This window comes from Pogona vitticeps, chromosome 1, assembly GCF_051106095.1.
Source record: "Pogona vitticeps strain Pit_001003342236 chromosome 1, PviZW2.1, whole genome shotgun sequence".
NCBI lineage: Eukaryota > Metazoa > Chordata > Lepidosauria > Squamata > Agamidae > Pogona > Pogona vitticeps.
The window spans coordinates 136,838,025-136,865,985 of record NC_135783.1 but is presented as its reverse complement, the minus strand read 5'-3'; the positions used below and the strand labels follow the sequence as shown (position 1 = coordinate 136,865,985).

General features: G+C 45.7%; 1 protein-coding gene across 2 annotated transcripts; it reads right to left on the bottom strand.

Moving 5' to 3' along the window:
• Window positions 1-2,702: 2,702 nt before the first annotated feature.
• TRIB2 (tribbles pseudokinase 2) lies at window positions 2,703-27,689 on the bottom strand. Of its 2 annotated transcripts, none has more exons than XM_073001692.2 (3): window positions 26,416-27,689; window positions 22,397-22,689; window positions 2,703-5,574 (listed from the first exon to the last, which is right to left on the bottom strand). In XM_073001692.2, the coding sequence occupies exons 1-3, from the start codon at window positions 26,701-26,703 to the stop codon at window positions 5,106-5,108; spliced, it is 1,050 nt and encodes a 349-aa protein (XP_072857793.2). In that variant the 5' UTR covers window positions 26,704-27,689; the 3' UTR covers window positions 2,703-5,105. The 2 variants fall into 2 exon arrangements, with proteins under 2 accessions (XP_072857793.2, XP_072857801.1); XM_073001700.2 differs by lacking the exon at window positions 26,416-27,689 and adding an exon at window positions 25,296-25,703.
• Window positions 27,690-27,961: the final 272 nt, after the last annotated feature.

The following is a 27,961-nucleotide window of genomic DNA, read 5'->3' as shown; positions in this document are numbered from 1 at the left end:
CGCTAAACAGCAGAGCTCAAAATACACAGGGTCAGAACCAGCTGTGTGGTGCTTTCTCACGCACGTTGTCTACTGGCTGGAAGGGCAAGAAAACAGGAAAAGATCTACACCTGAGGTGCTCCACTGCGCCACACAATCCCGGGATAGAGAAAAACTTTCTAAGTAGGTGAGAGGACTATGCCAGCTGCAGTAATGAGAAGCTTACACCCTCTTCAGCACAAATCTTTCTCATTGCATTGCTAGCGTGGAACAATCTGAATTTCGTCCTAAATCATAACGGCTGCACTACGGTGCTGTAACAGTTGTTGCTTGCCCCACATTTATGGTGACCTGGGGACTGAAGCATTGCTGCTGTCTCTAGTTGTCAGAACTCATTTCTAATCCCTGTACTGTACGGTCATCAGCAGTGATTAATGATTTAGCATCAGATCATGCGCGAACACATTTCTGACAGAATCCTGAAGGAAAATCAGAACCTTTCAACACGCTTGTCATACTGGAGTTATGCACTTTTTAAAAAGTCCTTAAAAGACCTTTGGAGATACATATTAAAGCCAAAAATAAAAAACTGGAAAAAAATTTTTAAAAAACCTATGGCGAACCCAGGTGTGTCAAGTAGGAAAGTTCAGTCCTGTGTAAGCACAAGGCAATTATTATTGGCCTCTGACTCGTGTTAGGAAATTGGCAACTTTAGCCAAAAGGTTTTCTTCATACCAGCATGAAGCAGACCTCAGTATTTAATATAATTCACTGCAAATGAGCAGCCATTAGTCAGCTACATTTTTTAATATAATTATTGGCAGTGTAAAAGAAACATGCATGCTTCTATTTCCACCCAAACAGAACAGAAACTGCTCACACAGGCTGTAAAGGAGGTGGGCTGAAGTAAGCATGAGCTCGTGTGTGTGTGTGTGTGTGTGTGTGTGTGTGTGTGTGTGTGTGTGTTGTGTGTGTGTGTGTTGTGTGTGTGTTTGTGTGTGTGTGTGTATGTAGATACAATTACTTTCATCCAAACGTTTCAATCTTTTTGAAAGAACGAAGCAAGCAAACAACCACTCTGCTTCGTGAAAAAAAAGCACATTTACTGTAGGAGTATAATTAGAAAGTGTTTAAACCCGTTTAAACTAGATGCATTAAAAAACTAATTTCTCCCGATGTTTACATATTGATGACATTTTAACAGTTTTGCCTTCCTGAGAAAGGCTATGAAACTGGAAGACCACAGCTGGGCCAAAAGGCCCCAGGGAAGAGAGCAGAAAACAGGTTCCAAATTGTCCGAAATGTGGCATGTTCTTCCAAAATCTATATCTATTTTTTAAAGAAACATCCCCATCTGAGACTCCACAACGGCCATTGTTCTTGTCATGATGAGGGTTGGGTTTTTTTTAAACCACTACTATTACTATTTTATTCAGTCAGCCGTTCAGTGTGTCAAGGGTAAGGATTCTGAAGAGAGTTTAAAATCCTGTTTTTTCACTTGGGAGCATACAATTCAGTTTGTACTACTAGCAGACGCTGACTGAAGAACAAGGCTGTGAGGTATTTCTTGTTCTTCATGGAAACTTGTAAGACGCTCTTTTTGAAAGTGTTATTGGTCAATCTAGCTTGGTCTTCTTGTCCACAGTGACCAGTGAGTGGTTCTAGTTTAGACTTCAGGGCAGGACTTTGTTTAGAAGTAAGGGATTCAACTTCAGACCTTCTGGCAGACAGATGCCAATGGTCTGTTGCTGAGCTACAATTCCCTCATCCTTTTATTTTTCAGATCTTGCAAATATTCCGTTTGGCTTACTCCCTGCAAGGCACCTGCAGTTCTCCACAACTGAGAAAGAAGGTAGACTTTTGCCTAATAAATACTACGGTAAGAAGACAAAGATCTGTTATTAAGAGTTGGGAATTTTTAGCTACAATCTCCAGAGTGCCCCAGGCAGCATTTCTGTGAGACTCTGGGAGTAGGAGCTACAAGGGGAAAAAAAACACAAAAAATAAAAGCAAAAATTTCTGCAAGTCTAAAAGTGCACTATCAAGCCAGTTAAGCTTTTAAAACCCATTGATTCCGGCTGGAGGCTTAAGTACACATACAAGGCTGTAGTGCTTGTTTACATTTCCATGGAAGAAGGTATCACAGGAAGCTGCCTTATGCTGAGTCAGACCATTAGTTCATCTAGGTCAGTACTGTTTCATCCACACCAGGCGGAAGCAAATTTCTAGGATTTCAGGTGCGGAGTATTTCAGCCCTATCTTGAGATGTTGGGATCTAGGGCCTTGGCGCGCCACTAAACGACTACGGTCCCTCTTGAACTCAAGTGAAAACTGCAGATCTGAGCGCACCATAGAAGAAGCTGCTCTTCCAATGTGATTTCCATGAAAACGCATTTATGTTGCAAAGAAACAACCAGCAATGTCAATAGCCCTATTCAGGAATTACCTTCCCTCCTTTTATCCATCACACCAGCAGGTGAGTTCTTGCTTGTGTAAAGAACCTACCTAAGGACAGGAAGCTGCCCCCTGCAGACCCTGTTGTTTCTCTTGTAGAGAAAATGATAATGGTAAGTGGAAGGTCTAGGGGTTCCCCTGCTTCCGTGATGGATAACAACAGACTGAGTAATGCCTGAACAGGGGTGACTGTGACGAGTAATGTCAATGTTACTACAGCATTTGGAAGCAACAAAGGGGGTGGGAAAAAGGAGCCATCACAAGCTGAATTTAGTTAAATATGCACAATTTTGTTTATTGAAGAGATTAGGACAAAAAACATTAAACCAAATACAAGACAAAGCACCAGAGGCAGTAAAATCCCACCATGCACATCACCAATCTTTCTTCCTACAAGTTTATAAAATAAACGTTCAAAAAACAAAAACAAAAAAAGAGAAGTCCCTCAACACAGCACCATCTTCAGAGTGTAAAAACATTACTCCTCTATATTTTCTTAGATACCAAAATAGAACCAAGGCAGGTCAGCTGCAGCTTTATCTCTTGATAAGGAACTGTGAACCATCAGCTTGAGAGTGGGATTGAAACCTTCCTGCAGGGCAGGCAAATAGCATCCATACGTCAAATGCCGAATAGCCGTACGCACATGCCACATACTACAATAAAGCACAAAATTCAAGTAACATTTACATACTACGGAGTCCACATGTACCTATCCAAAGAACATGACCACTTCACAAAAACGCATACAGGCCGTAACATCAGAACAACTGAGGTACTGGAAACACAAATATTTATGCCAGGAGATCTGCTTGCTTTGTTTTGTTTCCCCCATATCAAGACAGCAATATAAAAGCAGTAATAAAATCATCTGCCAATCCTAAATCAAAATGAAAGCTCAAAGGAAGGTGGGGTTGGTAGGAGAAGATTAAAAATAAGAATCAAAAACATATGTCATTCAGGGATAGGAACACCTGAAGATGAAATATATATAAAAAAGAAGAAGACGTGTTAACTACAGCATGTAACATGTCACCTCAAGTCAACCCGTAATTGAAGTACTGGCTTAATTCATCACAACTGTGACAGTTTCATCAATAAATAAAAAGTCTTGACTATACAAAAGGTGCATATTACTGTGTACTTTTTAGGAGACAGATCTGTGTCCTAGTGACGTTCAGCTTATTAAGATGTCAACGAGAAGAAAACGAACAGCATCCTTTTCAGAAAACAAAACCAAAAGCAAGAAAACCTAAGTCACCGCCTTTCTGCAAAATTAGAGGGGGAAAGAGGAAATTACATACACTTTTTTCTTCAATAGTAAAGAGCTACTCTGTTCATATTCAGGGCACTTTGACGAAGAATTGGTTCCAGGATCCAGTTTTATTTTTATTTCTTGTCTAATAGATTTAATATATTTGCCTCCCACCCTCAAATATGGTCAAATTTATGTGCCATGTAGTAAAGTAGAAGCTACTATTGGAAATTCCCTTTTATTTTATTTTCTTAAAAAAATAGAGGATTATGATTTTCTTTTGCTAATAAAGCAGGCAGATGCATCTGGATGTCTGGCCTATAAATGCTTCCTGCAATAAATCCAAAACTGTAAAAAAAAAGCCCCACTCAACATGAGTTATATCCAGCTGTAGTGCCTCCACTGACAGAATATTCTGTGACCCAGTAGCAGAATGAAGCAGAATGGTGGTCATGGGGAGGAGATTTTTTTTTTCAAAAATCCCTACTTGTGTGTGAATGTTCCTCATGGCATATCCCACACTTTCCAATATTTTTCTCAAGGAAAAAAGCCATCCCCAGTCCTTAAGGGCTGCTCACCGAAGCCTTTGGCGGCCAAAAGAGCCTTCCATTGGTAGGGACAATACAACAGGATATTACCCAAGTTGTGACACAATAGTCCCTTCTCTCATGAAAGGAACAGAACATTTCAAATATCATTTCTCCAGACAAGAAGTTGTTGATTTAGAAAAACTGTGAATTCAGAACTAGCCATTCACAGAACATGAACTAAAAGCTTCCTTTAAGCCCCCCACTTCAAACGTCTTCATTTGTGCTCTTCCCAACCTCCCTCCCGAAGATTAACCCCACTGTAACAATTAAACATCAGGGTTTTCTTTTTTAGAAACAGGAAACAAAATGGAATAACGTAATAGCTAATTGTACCTTCCCTGAATAATGGCTGAAGTTAAATATCTAACAGTGCGATGCCAAGATGCAAGTTGAGGCAAAAGTTTTTATTCAACTGGGAACCCTTTAAGTATCTGAATGAAACGGAATCAGGAGTGGATCAGTGGCTGCCCAGGAACCCGAATGAATGTGCAGTGTCCTTGGCTCCATAAAGATGAGAAGCTACAGTTGCTCCATGCTGCTGCCGCCTCCTTCTTGTTCCTTGTCAATCTAACTTGATAGCAATTATTCCTCCCATCCAGGCATCTTCATGAGAGAGTTGTCTTAGCTCTTTTCTTGGGCACTCTTTTTCCGACCGAAGAAAGCAAAAAATAAAAAAACGGTATCTCCTCCCAAGTCATTTTTCTTTTCTTCTTTTTGCTATCAAGCCAGGCTGACACACAAATGTCATTTCTGCATGATCAGAAAAGACTCCCTTCACGTTATCTTTTTTCTGCACCATGCAACTGCCCAAACATAACATGTCATGTTCAGTTGAAGAATGGGTCCGAGTCCTCCTCCATATTGACATCAGGCACCAGCTGATCTGTTACTTCCTTAGCACCATATCCTGAATTAGACACATTAAAATCTGTGGAAAACCAAGGGTGGTCCAGAATTTCGTGCGAGGTCAGCCTTTCCGAGGGCTCCCGGCGCAGGATGCTACGAATAAGGCATTTTGCCTTAGGGGATAAAGTCTCTGGAATGCTGAACTGCCCGCGACGGATCTTGCTGAAGAGAGAACTAGGCTCAATGTCATGAAAAGGGTAGCGTCCAACCAGCATCGTGTAAAGCATGACCCCCAGGCTCCACACGTCGGCTGCCTTTCCAGAGTAGCTGCCATTTGTGTTCAAGATCTCTGGACTCACGTAGGCGGGGCACCCATGCTTATCGGAAAGGGAGTCATCATTTCCTCGCAAAATGTAAGCATCTTCAAGGCTCTCCAATTTTACTCTAGTCCTGTAAGGTAGGAAGCAGAGACAAGTATTAGACTTCACAGCAACATACACACATGCAGTTGCCAAAACATACAATTCAAGATGTGAGCACACACATACAAACCCAAAAAGCTATGTGGCTCCTTGCACAGAATAGAAAAACAACAGTGGGTAAAACCTTCATGGACTTTCTGGTTTCTTAGTACTTTGGAAAACAGCATCTAACTAGAGATCTGGAAATTGAGTCATGGCAACTGGACTTCTTTCTTATTAGGTTGAAACATTTACCTACTCATCCAAGTAGCTTCTTCAGTCTGAGGAGAGTTGGTAGGAGACCCGTGATGTATCTCTCCTCCACATTGGTTTCATCTCCCCATGATCTGAAGAGGCTTGTTAGATGGACAAAGGACAGGGTGAGTGAAAATCCCACCCCTGCAGTCCTTCACCCACTGTCAACGCCTGCTAACAGTTGTTAACAGTGGTCTTTCTGGTGTGTGCAATCCTAATCTTTTTGGGGATGGATGAAAGAGCAGCATGACAAATATGATACAGACTGTGTCTAAGGCCTGTTGAATGTTTGTTTTGGGTTTTCGGGCTCTTTGGCCATGTTCTGAAGGTTGTTCTTCCTAACATTTCGCCAGTGCTGTCCTCTGAAGATGCCGGCCACAAAGACTGGCAGAACACGGCCAAAGAGCCCGAAAAACCCACAACAACCATTAGATCCCAGCCGTGAAAGCCTTCACGAATACCTGTTGATGTACTCATTCTGGACCAAGAAGATAGGTGGTTAGAGAGAGGGGTCAGGGAAGCCATAAATGTGCATACAGAAAATCCCTCATTCAACAGGGGTGGCTACATGGTCCCATCCCATCCTGGCCAGATTCCCCCACTTACCAGTCAGTGCATGCTCCACCCCTCCTTTGCTTTGGTCGTTTCACCAGTCACAGCAGGAGCACGGACTTCCCTTCTCCGCCTCCTCCAGCAGATGCCCACTCAGACAAGGAGGCGCTGCTTCTGAGTGGACAGCTGCTGGAGGAGATGCAGAAGGGAGGTCCGTGCTCCTGCTGCAACTAGGAATGGGACTGCACAGCATCTTTTGTGACAGTACAAAGATCCAGCACAATCTGATGATCTTCAATCATGCCCATTTCTACTTTCAGGTTCAAAAGCCTTCGGAGATGAGGGAAGTTATTCTTTTATTTCCAACAGGGCTTCAGGAGTGGTAAGAACCAGGGTACACGTAAAGAAAGCCACATTCCAAACTCCAAAGTAAAACTACACTCCACCCTAAGATGTCTGAACTGAAGAGGTATAAAGCTTCTCTCGCACCATGACTGTCCACAAGTGCAGTTGTCTAGAACAGGGGTCCCCAACCCCTGGTCTGTGGTCCATTGCCAGTCTGTGGTCATGGCAGGACCGGGCTGCGGAGATAGATTTCCCACCCACCCCACTCCCCCCTGCACACATGGCCTGCCCACCTGCACACATGGGTGCCCCATCCCCATGTGTGCAAGCGCACCCTCTGTGAGTGCGCCCCATCCATCTGTGCATGCTCATGAGTGCGCCCCACCCATCCGTGAGTGCCCCCCCCCACACGGACCCCACCCTCCACCCCAACCAGTCCGTGATTCAGAAAAGGTTGGGGACCCCCTGGTCTAGAAGACCTTCTCGGCTTCTCCTAGGAGGTATCTTTGTGAGTCCTGATATTTGTCATTCACATGTTCAGTCATGTGAAAAGAAGCAGTCCAAAGACTCAAGGAACAGCGCATTAAGAAAGAGACACAAATAACTGCTGAAATGCCAAATATCCAGAGAGTTCAGAAAAGCCCAATGGAAAGATGGGCAGAAGCTCTTCCTAAACAATTTTTGTTCCTTCCACCAGCTCTCAAACAGCTTGATCAGAGGGGCTAGATTCTGTTCCTCTTTCAATTTGTGTTTTAGAGCATAATTAACAGAAATAAAAAAGTGTAGATATATCATGTGTTAGGTGAACTGCAACCAAATAAAAATAACCAGAACACGGTAAATGTGAGGAAGATGAAAAAAAAAAATCCCAAATTGTTTAACCCCCAAATCAGATTTCTAGATATCTGTGCAGCAAAGCACCCGAGTTAGCATATACTTTCCCCTTTAAGTTTAATCACCAATATTTCTGCAACATACTTTTAATTCTATTTAGAAATTTATAAAAGTAATACTATCCATTTGTTTAAAAAAAAAAACACTAACAAAACAATAAGAGAACAAACCAAATTATCCTGCTGCACAGCATCAATCAAAGCTCTGCCTATATATATAAATAAAAAATAAAAAAAGAAGATAGATAAAATTCCCTTGGAAAAGTCTTCTGAATTCTTATCCAGTGAGACAGTATTGCATTGTGTAGTCACCAGCCCTAACCCCTAGTGGTAGGAGCAGAGAGAACAGATCCTGAGATGATCCCCTGAGCATACTAGGTAAAGTCCATATAGGAGTGGGAGGAAAAGCATTTTGCTTCTTGTGTGTGAGAGAGATAGTTCTAATTCTCATAATGAAGAACTCAAGATTATTATGACTAACAATGTGACATAACCATGAATGACCTTCCCTCACAGTTGAAGTACCTGATTAAAAGTTTCCACAGATTGAGAAAAGCCACAGGTTTGATGCAAATCCCCTCAAATACAAAACTATAAGGCAAGTGGTAAGAGAACAGAAGAATGTGTTTCATAAAGAGAGAATAATTATGCAGTAATAATCTTAGATGTTCGTGACTTCCAGGAACACTACCTAGTCTCTGCAGAGCTGGTTAACATCAGCGGCCCTAGGCTGTGACAAAGGAATTCTGCAAATTTCAGAGGAAGGGCATTTACTGCGAATCCATCACAAACTATGCTTCACTTTGGAAAAATCTGTATTTATGAAACCTGAGAGGTATTCTCACTCTTTCAATCATCTGTGAGGGGCAGGCACAAAAGGGTGAGGGGCCAAGCACCACACAAGCAAAAATGTTCTCCAAAGTCTCCTCAGCGATTCTCATCAATGACAAAATAGGCATATTCCAATTCTACAGATTACTGAAAAGCTCCAAAGCGAAAACACCAGAGACTCAATGTCACTTTGAGGAAAGTAGCCCAAGTAGGCTAAATTTAGATTTGTCCGACTGTAGTAGAAAGGATGAATGAATGGGACCTATTTAAGTGTTGACTATCAAGTCCCATTGATTCAGCAGGTCTACTCTAGCTGAGACTAACAGCTGTATTTAGTCCAATGTTTCAGTAGAACAGTTTAAAAAAAAACCTGAGATGCCCTACCCAGTGTTACCGGAACTGAAAAAAGAGGGCAGGGCTCAGTTCTATGTGCTTAAGAAAATTGGTAATACTGTATTTTTGATTTTGTTAAACACAACCTTTTAAAGCCTCCAGCCACCTATGGAGTCTTTTTTAAACACTGACGACATATTTACTAGCAAAAATTGCAAGTCCATTTAGAAAACTCTTCACAAAGGAAGTAATATATACATTATGACCAAAATCCTATTGTGCCATAACTCCTGTGGAAAGCAAACAGCATAACTTGACAGACTTTTCACTGCTACCTAATGAGTCCCTACTTGGACTTTGTAGCGTACGCTAACCCACTGGCGGTGCTGAATGGTCAAAAAACCAAGCAGGGACTCATTAACTAACCAGTGAGAAGCCACTGCGAGTTAACCCGTTTTCCTTCCGTAGAAAGGAACAGGATTTTGGCCAATCAATAGTAATTGGCTCCACCTAACAAGGCAGAAACTGGCTCTTTCTTTGCAGGACTCTTCCTTAGCTTTTCACAAACTCCCCTGCAACCCAAAACAGACTTGCGGGGAGCACGACTTGCACCTGCTAAATGGTGCTGAGGGGGACATAAAGCAGGGAAGGAATAGAGAAAAGAAGACTCACAGCGGTGGTTAGTTGAAGAAGTGGTGATTTCTGAAGAAAATAAGATCAGGAAGAAGGGAATTAGGAGACCGCAGCGGTAATCAACAAGAGTGGCGGTGTCAATCCACAAAATGCAGCAGTTCAAAGCGAAGTAAATTAAGCCAGTCCACAATCCAAAGAGTAATCAGAGTCAGTCCACGGTCAAGGGGCAACAGAGGAGTTCCCGAATCGAAGAACTGTCCGAGTCAAAACCGAATTTTTCAATCAAAAAGAGTTGTGAAGAGAGCTCTAACCGAGAAGTTCCAAGCATGATAGCTTAGAAGTTCCAAGAACTGAAGGCTGAGGTGCGCGGAGCATGCGCAATGGGGCAATGCTAAACTTTGTTACTTTTTTAGAAAAGCTCTAGAAGATTCCAGGCGCTGTTAACCCAATTGTGTGCATTCACAGAGGCCACGAAGAACTATCCATTATAAACATAAACTGCCAACAGTTAACACTCAGCTAAGTTTCACCTATATATATATTTTCCACATATCACTCACAAAGCAGTAAGGTGGATTTGATACTATCCAAATTAGTTGACTGAAAGTGTAGGAAAAGCCAATTATGAGTAATATTATCAGGTGCTTCCATAAGTCCTAGAGTGCTATTTAGCTGACCAAGTCTGTCTCCTTACTTTTTAGCTAAATAATAATAATCCTCAAATGGGAATGGTAAAAATAGGTATTTGAAGACACAAACACCACAGATGAACATTTGCAGACAGGAAATGACCTATGGTTTTAATACTGAATGGCTGAGATGATGAACTGGGGGTCTGGACTGTACCACTTCTATATTCAAGTGGGGCTCGTGAAACGGAATGCTTGGCCATACAATGAAATTCCTTCCATTTAGAAAATGTATCTATTAGTGAAGTAAGTAAATTAGAATCTTTCTCCCTCCCTATGTGGCTTTCTACATGTTTTGTTTTGTTTAAATGGAGGAGAAATATTATGTAAGTCTCTTCTGCTCCATCTAAGGCTCACGGTGGTACAGCCCAAGAAATGTTTATTCAGCTCCCTGGGGAAGCATCAAACCCAGGCTGGCTTTATTGTATAAGTTACAGAACCGCCCTGCTCTTTCTCAGCATCTAAGCCAGTGCTTTCTGACCTTGGGTTCTCCAGATGTTCTTGGACTGCCAACTCCCAGAAATCCTGGCCCCCCACAGCTAGTGGTGAAGGCTTCTCGGAATTTCAGTCCAAAAACATCTGGGGACTCAAGGTTGGGAACCCCTGATCTAAGCAGCGCGGCGAACCCAATCCCACCAGCTGCCAAGTAACCCCTGGTACATGGATGGGTGCCCCTGGCTGGTTCCTGCAACGGGCAGCAGACCCACTACTACTACTGCCGCTACTCTCTGGTTGGGCTTGCTTCTGAGAATGGAAGAAAAATAACCTCCCAGCTTCCAAACTATGAAACCGATATCTTGAGAAACTGCTTTTTTCTCTCTCTTCCCTCTTCATAATACATTTGCTCCACTGCTGACTACAACGCCAGTTATTTCACACAGTGCTGACTGCTTTCTTGGGGCGCTAATGAGGAAGGCAACAAACACCACTAAAGAAGCTGCTGCTGACACAGGACACTTCTGCTGCCTCCTATTTTGCTTTCTGTTTTGTGACATGCCTATAAAACCTCGCTTCCAGAAATAATTGCTGGCTTGTTCATCTGCAGGAATATATATATATACCCCTGCAAGCTGGCTTTGATTCCTTTGTCCCCCTGAGGGTGGCTCATCACAATCATCTGGAAATATTGTTTGCACAAGAGACACTGGGCCCCGCATGTGACCCTCACCATGGGTAAGACGTAACACACCATGTGAGTGCCATGGCCCATTTCCATTGTTCTTCTACTTCCAAAAATAGGTGGAAGGTCTGCAGAAATCCAGGCCATCACAAGCACAGCCACAGTCACATGCTGAGTTGCACATTTAGTTAGATGCACAATGGAGGGCTTTGCCAGACTGCTAAGCAGGGGTTCCTATACTGACAGCAAAGCAGTTCTGAGAGAATGCTATTGGATTTCCACTTTGGGGGGGGGGGAAGGGTTTTGGGTCTGGGCTGTTGGGCTTAACGACCAAGCTGGAAAGCTGAATGGTCGTCTGGCCAGTGAAATGCCATTCGGTGACTGGGTTGGCTAATGAGATTAAAAACAACCAACCCTGCTGAGTACACACAACACTTCCAACCTCCAAACATCTGAGCCAAATCTTACAAGGTAAATGAAAGCAGGAGAAGAATGAGGTAAGATATTACTGAACATAATCTCAATTCATTCATCTGCTACCAGGTATTGTTATGGCAGGGGTGGCCCAATGACGGCAAGAGGAAAAAAAATTCTGGACCCTGTCAGATCTTCACCAAGAAGACATGGTTTACAATGCTGCTTAAAGCTTCACTTAAGGTACAGGAGTACATCTCCACATGGTTTCATGGAAGGAAAATATTACCTGCCTGCGCTTAAATAACATGTAAAAGAAAAGTACTCTCAGTCAGATTATGAGTGCATCGAACTCGGCACTCTTGGCTGGCAGCAGTTCCTCAGGATCTGAGAGAAAGATTTCTTCAGCCTTATTTGGGAGATGTTACAGACTTAACCTATTTTATTTTACATCCAAAGCACAGGCTCTGCCAGTGAGAACAGGCTGGCTGTCCTTGGCATTTCTCATTAAGATAAAGGAAATTAATCCCCACCCAGAGAATACACACAGAGGATCTGACGCCACTGCATTTATCCAGCAGCAGTGCATATCATATCTGCCCATTCACTTATTTACCTGCCTTATTATCACACCTCTAGTACTACATACTCACTTCAATGAAAACTTATTTTTTTCATTATATCTCTTTATACTATTTCTGGAACACAGAATTTGCCTTCATTTGTTTCTAAACCAAAAGAAAAAGACTTGAAGCCACCCTCTACTGTACAATATATATATACCTTTTTTTAAAAAAAAATCAAAGCTCTGCATTCATAGAAAAAGAGATTTGTTTAAACGAGGGCGTTGAACAACAGCTGGCCTCTATCTCCTTGCTCCACCATAATCTCTGACAGGATAAAGCAAACGAGGAGCAGCCATGTTTTCATCCTGCTGAATGGATTAGGCCAGAGCAAATACACTGAGGATGAAGGTTTGTGTAGCTCACACACTCTTGTCACACACGCACTTCCTTCATTACAAAATGAATACATTCATTACCCAGAGGTTCCAACCTACAAGTCTCCTATTATTTGATTCTGAAAATTGTTGCAGTGCTTTACTCAAAACAGTGACAGAAGAAACCAAACCAAACACACATAACCACAAAACAAAAACTCCCACATTTTATACCATACAGTGAGACATAACAGCCATATGCCAGCATCCATACTGTTGGCTGGTTTGGCATCTCAGAGAATAGAACACAGACAGAAGATCCTTCAGGCTAAGCACTGTAGGGAGAAGCAGTGACAGCCAAGGAGGTCCTTCTGATCATCTTCAAAGCCTAGCACAACGAGAGCCCATTAGGAGGGCCAGAACATGGCAAAAAGAAGACTCTCCATAACCCCTCCGCATACTCTGTAATTTACCAAAGCCAAACCAAAACCAGAAGAACCCCAAACCCACCAGTCTACCCTTTTGTGCTGCTCATCCAATACAGGTGCACATAGCCATTACCAGGCTGGTTCCCATGGGTATATCTTTACAGCCAAACACACTGAAATATGCAAATACCCTCTCACCCCAAATCAGGGTGCATTTGATTTAAATCACCATTTAATGTTTTTAAAAATCTGATTTTTTTTACTATTTAAATTTGCAAAAAAAAGCCCATGTATTTAAATCAAATTGGTTTTTAAAAAAATAATTTTATCCACCTTGACTCCCAATTTATATTAAAGCAGCTAGAAATGACATCATCTTTTAGTTGCAGATGCAAAAAAAAACTAAAGAAAAAAAGAGTCTTCCCCCCTAACTTAAGACATCCGTGATATCCATTGTTTGCAACCCCTCACTCCCAAATTCTGGCCACAGAAATGACGGTATTAACATTTGTCAAACAGACATGGACTTACACAGTAATATTTGCTTTATAATACTGAATATATAATGCAAAGCCTTTTGTCAAGGCCACTGTTATTACAGTGTATTATTTCAATTCAAAAAGTACAGATGGAGCAGTCACTCAGAGAAACAGCATTATGTGCCTATCAGATCACTGATAGAACGCTACATTAGTCTCCATGCTTGGGATGAAGAGAGAGAGAAAAAAGATGCAAGCTTGAATCATTGTTATTTAAAAAGAGGAAGCTATTCTGCCTATGAATGCTTTCCCATTACTGGTGAATGAAACCACAGAAGTACAATCAGAGGGTGGTAAAAAGCACTCAAATGGGAAGTGCGCCTTTGTCCCCATAGAAACCACAAGGGAAGCCCGTGAAAAACAATGCTATTCTGAATTTCTTATCAATATGCCATTCATCACTTGAGGGTGCCTTTAGACGTGGCTCCTTAGAAAGGGAACAAAAAACGTGATCCACTAAGTCTCTTCCAGAAAGGCCTTCCATGTGTACATGCCTGAGATGCCATCCCTTTCTGGTGAACCCTTGGCAGATCCTAGACTTCCCCTCCCCTAGTGGTGTACCTTCTCCTCCTCTGAATAATTTGAGGACTGTGTCAGTTTCAATTTTTTCATATCCCACCTACTTCTTTGTATCAGGTTGTTTCCTCTTCCCATCCAAAAAAACATGTTTATTTTTGGAAGCACTTTTCATAACATACATACTTTTTAAATACATTTTTAGTGCAACACTCGCATTTTTACATGTTTGTCCCCCACAGACTAACTCTCCTTTTTTTAGCACATTCTTTACAAAGTCTTCAACAGAATTGGGTGCTTGCTGTTCTCGCATACTGCATGTTTTAGTTACCAGTCCAGCAGAACTCAAAATGGGGTGATTTCTTTTTTTAAAATCTGCTTAAACTGAATTTTCTATTCTGTGGAGGAAGAAGTAGAAAGTAGAGAAATTAGTCCTGCTGATGGTGGGACATTCAAAATAAAGTGGCACAACTTTATATCCTCTCAACTCAAGTCCACAAAGAGTTAACTGCCACAATGGGCCCCACAGGACACCACCTAAAGAACTAATCAGAGAAGAGCACAAGATGAATGTGGGAATGAAACAGGGGAAGAGAAAGGCAGAACACTGAGCTATGTCATAGTTGCCACCAGTGTCCATACTTGTCTAAACAACAAGACATGTGTGATGGGCCACCTGAGCACTACTTAACAGCCAAGGGAGGAAACAAAATAAAAATCAGGAACATATGGACACCATATATTCTCAGAACCCTCACAGCAGAAGTGGACAATTTGTTATCCTCCAAATGTTTCTGGACTAATTACCATCAGGTCTGAGCAAGCACAGCCAATAGTGAGCAATCATTGGGGGGGGGGGGAGAGAGAGAAACATGTACATTGCCACCAAATCCCACTTTTTCCACCCTACTCCCACTGCAGTCCATTTCAGGAACATATGGAGGCCCCCTTCTTGCCCACCCTTGCATTTCAGAGGTATCCTGCCTCAAGACTCCAGACAACAACATCCACCAAGTTCCTCAACACTGTCACAACTGGGGTTGAAGGACAAAGATCCCAGACAAGGTTAAGTCCAAGGACATGAAGGAAATACAGCATGACCTCTGTATCCACACATCAATATCCACTGTTTACTTATCTGTGGTTTGCCACAGCCCTGTATACCACATACAAGAGCACCCCTTGTGGCCAGTGTCCTGCTCCTTTGTATGCTTTATATAAGGGTTCCCTCATATCCATGGCTTTAGGCGTCAATGGTAGATCATGCAACTGATCCCACTGTATATCAAAAATAATTAAATAAAAGCCAAAAGAGCACACATTGTGTAATTGTAAAGCACATGAGCCACATCTCACTCAAATCTATCTGCCACTTGTACTCATTGTCTTTGTTACTGTCATCGTCGTCATCATCACTGCAGCTTGAAGATTCCCAGGATAAGATACATGAGTAATTCTGCATACAATGCAACGTGCTACGGCCGTATTACAGAAGGGCTCCCCCCGTCCGCAGGCACCATTGGAGAACCTCATCGCCCCTAACATCTCAGCAGATGTCTGAGCAAATTCCTAGGTGTCGAGTCAAATTCAGAATGAAGTGTTGGGAGTTGAAATGCTTGACTTTAAACTTTAGACCTCTACCACAGTCTTGTGATATGCTGTGTCCCAGGGGCCCAATGGAAACTCCATGGAAAAAGGATCCTCTCTCCACACCCATACCTGCCCAACCCTTGCAAGAGCTGCTGTGGGCAGCATACGACACGGATAGCATTTTTTTTTGGCTCTAGCGTCCTGGTTGTGGGAACAGAGACCCACATAGCACAGACACTCTCTTACATTTTGGTGCCAAGCAGACACCTGGCTATTGACCCAAGATGGCTCACCACCAATTAGAACAACATAATACAAAGAAATACACAGGTAAGAAGAAGAAAAAATTAAACAACTAACAATATTAAAACCCACCATTCAAGAACACCCACCACTCAAAAACACTTTAAACCATACCCACTTAAACGCAGCATCCCATAATGGCCCCTACTTGGCCAAGTCAGCACAAGGACAAGAGGGAGGGTCCAAGAGAGGCTTTCACGGCTGTGGAGCAGAGGCTGAAAAGGCCCTCTCTCGTGTCCTGAGCAAACAAAACTTCAGGGATGGCCAGAATAAGAAAAAGGCGTCTTTGGAAAATCACAAAAGCCAGAGAAGCTCATATAGGGTGATGCAGTCCTGAATGGTATTCTGATAAGCAAACTAATTAGGTGTGGGATGGATAGAACAAGTGTCCACTTCTGGGCACCACAATTTAAGAAGGATGTTGACAAGCTGGAACAAGTTCAGAGCAGGGCAACAAGGATGATCAGGGGGGCTGGAAACCCAGCCCTAGGAGGAGAGGCTGGAAGAACTGGGCATGTTTAGCCTTGAGAAGAGAAGACTGAGGAGTGATATGATAGCACTTTTCAAATACTTGAAAGGTAGTTGTACAGAGGAAGGACAGGATCCTGTTCTTGATCATCCCAGAGTGCAGGACACATAATAATGGGTTCAAGCTACAGGAAGGCAGATTTAGGCTGAATATCAGGAAAACCTTCTTAACTATTAGAGCAGTACAACAATGGAATCAATTACCTCGGAAGGTGGTGAGGGCTCCAACGATGGAGGAATTCAAGAGAAAACTGAACCACCATCTGTCAGATCCGCTTTGAACTGCATTTCTGCACTGAGCAGGGGGCTGGTCTCAATGGCCTTATAGGCCCCTTCCAACTCAATTATTCAATGATGGTATGATTTTAGCATAAGGGTCTGCTCCAGGAGAAAATTCCTGGGTGGGTGGGTTTCTTTATATTAGGACTTTAAAATGTATCTGTTACAAATGGAGCTGGCAACGGTAAAAAATTAGCATAGCTTCTTTAAAAAGATGCAAAGGAGGAAAATTAAAAAGGTACAAATAACAATCTGGAATAGCGACTGGAAACCAGAAACAAGCTTGTTAACTGAAAAAGCAGCAGTAACTTTGATGCTAAATTGAGTTGCATAACTATTCCACTTTCTATCACTTGATAAATGGGATTTATTGCCTAGGAGGATGAAATTCAGGCTTCCCACACACGGACAAATTCAAAATTAATTAGAAAAGTGTTTGTTTCTGGGATGAAATCTGATCGCAGCTTTCACCTTCTATAGCTAGGGAGCTACTCAGTTTGACCTTGCAACTTTTCTTTCCGTCCTGAGTTAATAAGGTCTATTCATCTTGATGTCTAGAGCCCAGGCTTTCACCATCTGTTGGGGTGTGTGCACAAGGATGCATTAGTACAGCCCCAGCACAAACATTAAACAAAGGGAACAGACTGATGAACACACAGGTGGGATGAGAAGAAGGGACCAAAGGGAACTAGGAAATCAAGTGGATGAAAATTAGGAATACCACCTGCCATCAGAGATTTTGTAGCAATATTAAGCGTAGAACACATGGTTAATTACAATGTGGACTACACTTGATGACCCACAGAAGAATTCACATGGTTTCAAACATCGATCTTTAGGCTATTTCTCCATGATTGCACATTTTATTCATGCTCCAAAATGCTTTTGGTCTCCTTTCCAAATTGAGGGTTTCTCTGGCGTTGGCTGATGCCAACACAGCCAAACCCATCTGAACTACATGGTCAGAACAGAAGGTCAAGAAGCTACAGAATCACTGCAGGTAGTACGGCACACAGGGTAACTGACACAAAGAGATGTTATCCTATCAAGTTGAAATTTGGCTGCCCTGACTAAGCAAAAACAGTCAGAGGGTGGACCTGCCGCCTGAGCTCTGTATTATGGCACGATCCCAAGATCACTGCTTTAGAAGTTAAATACCATTAAGCGGCAAGATACGGAATAAGCAGAGGCATGTGAATTAGCTCTTGGTACTAGAGATGAGCATGAACTACACTTTGGCAGTTCTGCCCAGTGCATGCACAAGTGTCCTGGGGGCACTGTGTGCTTCTCTCCCTCGCCTCCTCTGGGAGACGGCCCACTCACCAGCAGGAGCACACTTCCCTCCTCTGCCTCCTCAGGCAGTCACCTGCTCACTGCCAGCAGTGCGGGCTTCCCTGCCCCACCTCCTCAGACAATCACAGACTCAGATGATAAAGCAGGGCAGGGAAGCCCTGCCGCTGCCAATATTGGGGTTACTGCCCAAAAAGGAGAGAAGCACCTCTTGTGGGTGGGTGGGCAATGACCCATAGGAGATGGGGGAGGGAAGCGTGCTGCGCCCATGAAATACCTCTACAGGTGCCACACTGAACCAGGCCAAACCACCAATGCGCAAATTCGTGCCCTTTTCTCCTTGCTGCCTTCTTAAAAGTATTTGAGGGAATTTGGGCCCTAATCAACAAGCCTGAGCTTCAAGTGTCAAATATTATGACAGTTAATATTTGAATATAATTGAAGACTTAAAGTGCTCTTCAAACATTAATAATTAGCTAGCAGGAAAATTACTTGCAATCAGGGAAAAACAAATTCAAAACAGTGTTTGAATTCTAACTGTTTAATTTTGGAAAACTCATTTAACTGAAAGTTAGCTCACACAAAACTAAAAGTTTGGCTTTCTCCACTATCAGGCAACTTAAAAATTAGATGGGATTAACAAAAACCACATAAAGTGGTGCCTCGCATAACGATGTTAATTGGTTCCAGAAAAAAAAACGTTATGTGAAAACATCGTTATGGGAAGCACCATTTCCCATAGAAATGCATTGAAAACCGGTTAATCCATTCCAACTGGAACGGATTATCCGGTTTTTTCCCTCCCCCCCCGCGGCTTGGATCTGACCCATGGCGGCTACCTCAGCCATGGCTGGACTCCCTAGAGTCCGGCCATGGCTGGGGTAGCCGCTGCGGTTACCCTTTAAGCGGCGGTGTTAGGCTGGGGGGTGGATCGGGGAGCTTGAAGCCTCTCCGCGCCGCCTACCCAGGTCGTTCCCGGACTTCTGGAAGTCCGGGAACGACCTGGGTAAGCAGCGCTGGGAGGCTTCAAGCTTCCCGATCCACCCCCCAGCCTGTCCCCGCCGCTTAAAGCCTCCTTGCGCCGCCTACCTAGCCCGTTCTCGGACACCTAGGTGTCCGAGAACGGGCTGGGTAGGCGGCGGGGGAGGCTACCGGCATCGGGGACAGGCTGGGGGGTGGACCGGGGAGCTTGGTAGGCGGCGCGGAGAGGCTTCAAGCTCCCCGGTCCACCCCCCAGCCTGTCCCCGATGCCGGTAGCCTCCCCCGCCGCCTACCCAGCCCGTTCTCGGACACCTAGGTGTCCGAGAACGGGCTAGGTAGGCGGCGCAAGGAGGCTTTAAGCGGCGGGGACAGGCTGGGGGGTGAATCGGGAAGCTTGAAGCCTTCCCGCGCTGCTTACCCAGGCTGTTCCCGGACTTCCAGAAGTCCGGGAACGGCCGGGGTAGGCGGCCCGGAGAGGCTTCAAGCTTCCCGGTCCACCCCCCAGCCTGTCCCCGGAGCTCGGAAGGGAATCGTCGGCAGGGGACGGTGGCTTCGGGGTCCTTCCGAGGCCGCAGCCCACTGCCGACATTTTCCCCCAGCTGAGCAGCGGGGCTTCAAAGCTCCCGCCGCTCAGCTGGGGGAAAATGGTGCCTATGGGGAAAAATCGCAAAGCGATTTTTCCCCATAGGCAAGATCGTTGTGCGATCGCAAAAGCGATGGCAACGAAGCCATCGTTATGCGATTTTTTCGTTAAACGGGGCACTCGTTAAGCGAGGCACCACTGTACTTGTAACACCAACATATTGCTGATTTCTTTCCTGAACTGCTTGCCCACACAAGAGGCCTGAGGAACCACAGTTCAAAAACATGGGTAAAATAGTAATACACTCAGATACCACTCTTCAGCAAAACGTCGAGCTCTAAGAAACCACCCAAACAAGACAAAATACATTAGCATGGATTTTAAAAAAAACAAGACAACACAGGCCAAACTGCACTACACATAACTGCTCCAACAGGCACCTCTAAATTTCCATCTAGGTCATGCATGTGCCAAACATTACAGATCAGAAATCATACACTAATTTACAGTGTGTGTGTCCTGTGACAGAAGGGGGACGCCCAATTCATGTGCCATATACTATGCCATCAGAGGCAAAGACTATGGCAATGTCTAGCACAACAGCAAATTTGCATTCTTATCAAGATTCACACTAGCCTAGAATACAACATCATGCTTCTAAAGCAGACAACGAACAGGAAGAGTCAATACAAGCAAAACACTGTCAACAGGAAATAGATCACACAAGAGCACTAGGGGGTGACAGGTAAATTAAGGTTGTAAACCAACAATGAAAGTTCACAAAACATCAGTCACAAAGGACAATTTCTCCGTCTCACACAGGAAGATATAATCCTGGATGAGTTTTTCTCCCCAGGGTACTGGACGCCCAACTACTATGAAAAATCCCCACTGTTGTAAGAAGGTGTGCAAGAAAAAGGTACATAAGGCACACTGTGGGTCAAGGCACTTCTTGCGGTAAATTTGATTTAAAAATCAGATTTCTTGATGGCTTACATTTTTTTTTCATTGTGTGGTTTTTTTTAATTATATGGTGATTTAAATTTTGACCAGCCCTATTCAGACATTCTACTCATATGTACAACTGAATTACAAGATGTAAGAGCAAGCACACTGATTCTGCCCCATCAACATCCTCATTACCCTTCACAAGCTGAGGACAGATGGCTGCAGAAAGGCATCTTCTGCAGCTAGAAGATGCAAAAGCCAGAGAAGCTGGAGGGGCAGGAAAACTACTCAGAAGCCCTCTAGGGAAGTGAAACCTACAGGTAGGCAGCTCCGAGTTTGTACATTGCAATCCCCTGAATTATTTTAGGAATCCAAAACCACAAAAGAGCACACAACTACTTGAGAATCCAGCTTGGATACATTACATTACATTGTGGGTACATTACATTAAAAAAAGTGTGGCAAAATGAAGGGAAGGTGCTTTCCACCCCAGTTTAAAGCTATGCAAATGTGTGTGCCGTGCATGTAAAGATGCTAAACATTAGGCTTCTTTTCCAAAACTTAAGCATCATCTACACAAAATCAGTTACAGGCCCGGGGGGGGGGGCAACACCTATTTAAGTAACAGAATCTACATCTTTTAGTGCTGTGTTTTACATCATTAGATTAGATCCTCATTTTAAAAAGCAACAGTGGGATCAGTCAAAGCTATAGAAATTTGCAAGAGCAAGAGAGGGGGGACTTTTGGCTGTCCTGATTTTTTTGTGTGTCTTTTAACTTGCTGTGGCCAGTGATTATGGGTGCTGTAGTGCAAAACATCTGGTGAGCCCATTGTGCCCCACCCCTGTGTGAGAGGTCAGCTCGAGTATCTTCTGGCATCTTTCTTCAGGAATCGCCCCCTCATTATGAGAAAGTTCTCTCTTTACATTCTGGATATCCGGTTCCACTTAGTGCAAGGTTCTTGTATGCAGCCAAACACTGAGTGGACACACTTGAGCCTTATGATGGAGTGAGTGCCAATGAGAGCATATATGCCAGACAGTATCTGGCTGCTCCTGGTGGTGGTGGTGGTGGTGATTCCATACCCAAGGGGCTCGGTCTTTTAGGGTGCCATGAGCTTCGCTGTTGTTCCTGCTGCAGCAGCAAAGTGAAAAGAATAATTTTGCTGGCTGGGAAGAGAAACAAGAGAGGTGGTGTGTTTTTTTTTTCCTAGAAATCGTCTCCCTTATTAGCATGGGCCCCACATTTTGGTCCACAATATGAAGCCACCTAGAGAGGACTGGAACGGAGAAGAACTTCACAGCTCAAGAGGTATGTGCGCTGGCAGAAGTGACATGAAAACCAGTCAGCTCTATGAAGGAAACAGACCAACGCAGAAGTCTGTACAAATGCTACAGCAGGAAACACAGGAAAGCGTTGTTCTCACACAATATTCTGCTCCTTTCTCAGCATTCCAGTTCGTATATCTGAACTCCCGGCAGGACACCCCATCCAGGTACTAACCACACCTTAGCCTTCTTTGGCTTCAGCCAGGTGCTAACTTCTCCCTCATTCCCCCCCACCACCACCAAATGTTCATTGCTTTACGGAAACAGAAGCTTTAATTTCACCACTTTCTTTCTGGACTCCTCATTATAATATCCAGGTGTATTTCCTTATCCACCTCCCAATAATGGGCTGGCATGAATGGGAAAAAAAACTTACAACAGCACTGAGCTGTCAGTAAAAAATAACTCATTCAAAACTGCAATCCTATAATATTCAGCGGAAGCCAGGCAGGGTTGAGGCGGGGGAAAGTCAGAGGGAGAGAAAATTCCTTACCTGTCTTCATCCTTGAAGATGAATTTCCGCAGCTTAAGATCCCGCAATACCAGCCCACCGTCGTGGCAATGCGCTACAGCAGATGCTATCTGATAGAAGAGCTTGGCAGCTTCCTCCTCCTTCAGCTTCTTGCAGTTACGAACAAAGGAATGCATGTCTCCATGACTCCTCTCAAAGAACACGTAGGCTTTGGTCTCCCCGAGGATGATTTCAGTGATTTGGTTGATGTTGTCATGAGGAGCCAGACAAAAACACGGCGCCAGCAGTTCTTGGTAGCAACCGATATCGTACACCTGGAGATGGGATTGGCAACGGAAGAAAGGATTAGCGACAGGAAGAAGAAAGGAGCGCTATCTGACCCACAGTTTTAGAACTAATAGTACCATCAATACCAAAAGATCTTCAGATGGTTAATTGGGAACTTTAAAAGCCTGCTTCCCTTTTTCCTCTCTTGGTAAGTGAAATATATGGAGTCAGGAAAGGGATAGAACAAACTTCCGACTTGTCAAGAGCCAGAGACAGAGAGAGATTTTAAAACCGAATGTTCACTAAAGCTACTAAAACTATGAGAAAGATACAGCAATTCAGTAGCTGATTAAACTCTGATTCTCAAACCTGATCCCCAGGGCTGTTGCAGAAAGAAAGAAGTTGCTGGGCTTTAAAGTTGCTGGTACTCCTTTTCAAACACAATTCTAGAAATAGCTCTTAAAGAGCATTTCTTAAGAAGAACCCTGTCATCCTGTAAATAGACAGCTTGCAAGCCAACTGCCGCTAACACATATTGTTAAAGATTCTCATTTATACACAACACTTTCCTCTACTCTCTGGCAGCAAAAAGAACCAGATAATCCAATTTTGCTTTCAGAGGGTCAGCAAAAACACCAGCTAAAGGCCAGGGGTCAGCCATGAACATACGGTCCCCTTCCCAGCAGGCTCCCATGGCATAGCACAGCAACAAAAGAAAAAGGGGTCCAGCAAAGCTTCCCATCTCTTAAGACACAGCTAGAGACCTCTTTTTCCACCCCTTTCCCTTTCTTCTATAGCACTGGTTCTTAACCTTGGGTTACTCAGGAGTTTTGGACTGCAACTCCCAGAAGCCTTCACCACCAACTGTGCTGGCTGGGGTTTCTGGGAGTTGCAGTTCAAAAACATCCGAGTAACAAAGGTTAAGAACCACTGTTCTACAGGATCCACTCTTTATGCACTTAGCCACTCCATCCAATTCCCCTTGGTCTCTTTGGAAAGAAAGCTAGTTGTAACCTTGTGAACAAGGGTGGCACAAGTTGAAAAAAGGGACGCTTCTTGAGAGCTGGACAGAGCCCTCTTCCCGGTCTGCCAGTTGCCCACATAGGCTTTAAGAAAACATCCAAATGGCCTCCATTGGTTTACTGAAACGAGTTTTATTCTGAGCAAAATCCCTTTTAAAGCCCCGAGTGACTCTTCAACAGCAAACACATCACCTGTGATCTTGTGAATGAATGTTAAGAAAGCATAAAGCATGACGGGAAACTCCAATATAAAAACGTTACACTAATCCACCGATTATGAATGAATCAACGCTCCAGACATTCGAAGGCACAGATTTAAGGCGCCCTGGACATTTCATTGAGAAGAACAGGCATGCTGCAGTTAGAAGAACAACCAACAGATAACAAAGGTTTTCGTTACTGTGAAAACCAGTGTCCTTCCTAAGCTTTTGTCCTTTGCTAACGAAGATCAGAAAGTTACAAAACCGGATTAATGCTATTACTGCAGAACACAAGCCGACAATGTTGCACAATAAAAGGATAAATGAGACTATCTGCCCTGTTAGGAATATGGACATTAATCAGTACAGATAAAAAACATCTCCCCCCCCCCTTTCCCCTCTCTTTTGCAAAGCCTACTTGAGAAATATAATAGTCTCCTGCATCTTCTGCAGTGACATTGTCCCCTACCAGCCATGTCAAAAACATCATTTTGGATAGACTCCACAAAGACTCATCTTTGTTGAACTTTTTTTTTAATGGTGGGATCAGAATGTAAGGTTTCAAAACGAAAGTAGGTATGTTTTGTTGTTGCTAGCAATGGGATGTTAAAATCAGGATTCTGAAAGGCTGGCGCACTAAGGGGGTGCCAGCCAAACCGAATGAGGCTTCACTGGTATGTCTTTGTTACCTGGCATTCACGCTGTATGCATATAAGGACGGTGGTGGGCAAAAAGAATCTTAAGCCTGTTTTCCTTGAGACAAAACCTAGTAGAATTAATTTCTTCAGCACTGTATGCAAGGCCAATATTTATTCAGAACAGGAATAAATGTGAAGGCACACATTAATTATTGCAGATGTGGGGGTGATGTTGTTCCAAGACCCGTGTGCAGCTGAAAACAGGAAGAATGTCAGATGTACCCTGAAAACTGAAGGGCTCTCTCCTCACACAAAAGACGCAGCAACCTTCTCATGGCAAGGGACAAAAATCCTGGCTTTTCCAGGAGCTGCACCGGGTTCAAACAAGGGCTGGAAGGGGGAGGAAGGGGAGCAGTACCATTTTTTTAAAGAAACGAGCACTCTTTTTCCAAAAAGTCAAGCAATCGCTTGGCAAGGTGTTTGCATCTTCACATGTAAAAAGCGTTCCTATCGGGGCTCCCCAGCTACTCCTTCCGCAGCGGCAGGCTAAAAAACGTGATAACCTGCATCTATCCCGGCAAACAAAGGAACCTATACTTCAAATACTGTACAAGGCAGCATATTGTTACTCCCGTCGCCGCCACAGCCACCTTGCAGCAGCCCGAGTTCTGCTCGCTCCGAGACACAATCGGGTAGAGCTAACTGTGCAGAAGAGCTAAGCCTTCTCACCAGAGAGGTCAAGGGCTCCCAGGTGACCCTTCCCTTCCCTCCTGTCCTGCCAGGAAGCCTTTACTGGTAATCCCGAGAAGTAATTGCATTTTTCCACCGCCCAGGAGTCTGTGCAAAACTATCCGGGATCAAGAGGCCAGCGTCCGACCACCTCTCTCGGGGTGTCCGGGAGTCTCCCCTGCAAGGTCATGTGTCCGTTCAACCTCAGGTTTTCCTTTGGGTTTGGAGGCCCCTCATGACACCGTTGGGTGTCTGTCTGTGTGTGTTTTAAAGCACCGTCTAGAATGCAAAAGGCGGAAGGAGAGTCCCACGCTCCCCCCCTCGCACCACCATCACCATCTGCCGAGGCCCAACGGTCGAGGACTCCCGCCCGAGGCGCCCACGGCGAAGAGGCGCCGGGGCCGTTTGGGAACAAAGGAACCCGGGTCGCCTGGGCGCGCGTGGGAGCCGGCCGACTTCCTCCTCGCCCACCGCCGCCACCACCCCCCGCGCCCCACTCGGTGCGCCTTCCAGGGGGAGCTGGACACAGGCCCTCCCGGCGGGAGGGGGCACACGGGCTGATGCCGGCGCTCCCCGGGAAGAAGCGGTTCCAACCGGAACGCCGCCCAAGTTTCGCTCGCTTTTGTTCGGGAAGAAAGTTCCAGCTGGACTAAGCACGGGAGGACGTGTCTGCAAACACACACACACACCCGTGTAAAGAGGGGGCTCAAGGAGACGGGGAACGGACTCTGCTAGACCACGCGATCCCTCCCCCCGACCCCAACCAAGTTGGCCGGCGAGTGAAGTCCCCCCCCCGGCCCGGCGTGGGGTGCGCGCCCTCCCCTCTCTGCCCGGGGAAGAAGGGAGGAAGGGGGAAGCGCTCCCTCCCGCCGCCCGCCCCGGCAGGGAAAGGGAAGGGAGCGATCCTCTCCGTTTCCCCCCAGGGAGGCGGGCCGGAGCCCCCTCGCCCGCTTCTCCCCCTCCTCCAAAGGCACGGCTCTATTGTCCGCGAAGCCTCGAAGGTGGCGCGCGGGGGGGGGGGGAGGATTTTGCTCGGCCGGGGGCTGAAGCGCGGGGCCTTCCTTCCTTCTCCTGCGCCTCCTCCTCGCCAGGCCGGGGCGCGCGGGGAGAAGGGAAGCGGGAAGGGAAGAGGACAACAAAAAAGGAGAGAGAGGGAGAGGGCGCGAACGAGGGCCCGCCGTTACCTTGCACACCAGCTCCTCCTCGCTGTGCAGCTGGACGGCTCGGAAGCGGCGCTCCCCTTCCAGCGGCTCCAGCAGCAAGTAGCTCCCGAGGCAGGCCACGCACTGCGCCAAGCTCGGCGTCTCCGGCGGGCTGGGCGAGCCGAGGTTGGGGCTGAAGCTGGGGCTCGGCTCGGCAGCTGCGGCGCGCGCGGCGGCGGCGGCGGGCAGCAGCTCCTCGAAGTCGTGCGCCTTGGTCCGGGCTCTCCCATAGCGCGCGATTGCGATGGGGGTGGACCGCGGTATGTTCATGGGGATGGGGAGAGGCAGCCCGCCGCCGGGAAAGCCCCCGCCGGGATCCCGCTCTCGCCCCCGGCCCGGCAGCGGCGCGCCTCCCGAGGGCGGCGGGGAGGGGGGCAAGACAGAGAGCTCGCTCGCCGTCCGGGGCCACAGAGCGGACCGTCCCCCGCGCGGCCCCGGAGGGCACAACAACGGAGACCGGCGAAAGAGCGGGGCCCGCGCCCAAAAGGTCGCCCCTCGCCGGTAAAATCCCAGGGATCGGGCGCAGGAGGGTGCCAGCAAGGCGATGGAAGGCGAGCCGGTCCGCTTCCCGGATCCCTCTTTTCAGGAGATCCTCCCCGGTATTCCAAGCCGGAGCCCACGGCTACTGCAGCCGCCGCCGCCGCCGCCGCCGCCGCCAGAGGAGCAGCCGGCTGGTCCTTGTCTCTCTCTTTCCTGCTTTTTTTTTCTTCCCCCTTTCCAATCCAAGAGAGGGAACGATCACTCTTTCTGGTTATGATTTTTTTTCTCTCTCTCCCCTTTTTGCCTGCGTCTTAACTGTAGATGGCGTCGGATCCTTTCTCCTGCTCGGAAAGGCAACCAAAAAAAAAAAAAATAATAATAACGAGGGAGCCTTGAACTTCGCAGGGTCGGCAAAGCAGCTCCGCCGGCAAACCGAACGAGGATGGGAAGGCTCGGGAGGGGAGGAGGAGAATGCACGCTGCGGGCTCGCCGGCTCCTTCCTTCCTTCCTTGCTCTCTCGCTTTCTCTCCGGGTGTCTCTCCCTCGTTTCCCGCCGGCGTTCTCCTCGGGGCTGGCAGGGAGCGATGCTCTCCCCGCGTAAAGGCACCGGCGGCGGCAGGAGAGGCGCACAAAAGCTCCACCACGCGCTGCGAGCGACGGGCGCGCGACGGGGGCACGCGCGCGGCCGTCTGGGCTTTCTCCTTTGATCAGGGGGAAAAACAGAGAAAGGTGCAAGCAAGGACAAGCGCGCGCGCGCACGCACGCACACACACACACACACACACACACACACACACACACCGGGGCGACTCTTCAGCTTTCCATCGCCGGGCGAGGGTGACGGGGGGGGGAGGGCGAGAAGGGTGCGCGTGCAAAAGGTGGGGGGGGGGAGCCTGTTCTGCGCGGCTCCTTGCCCGCGCTTGGGGGTGCAAGGCACAGGCGAGACAAAAATTAAAATAATATTGTATTTAAAAAAATTGAAAATTTTTAAAAATTGCAATGATAAACCACTAAAGATTTAAAAATATTTAAAAAAAAAAGACGGGGA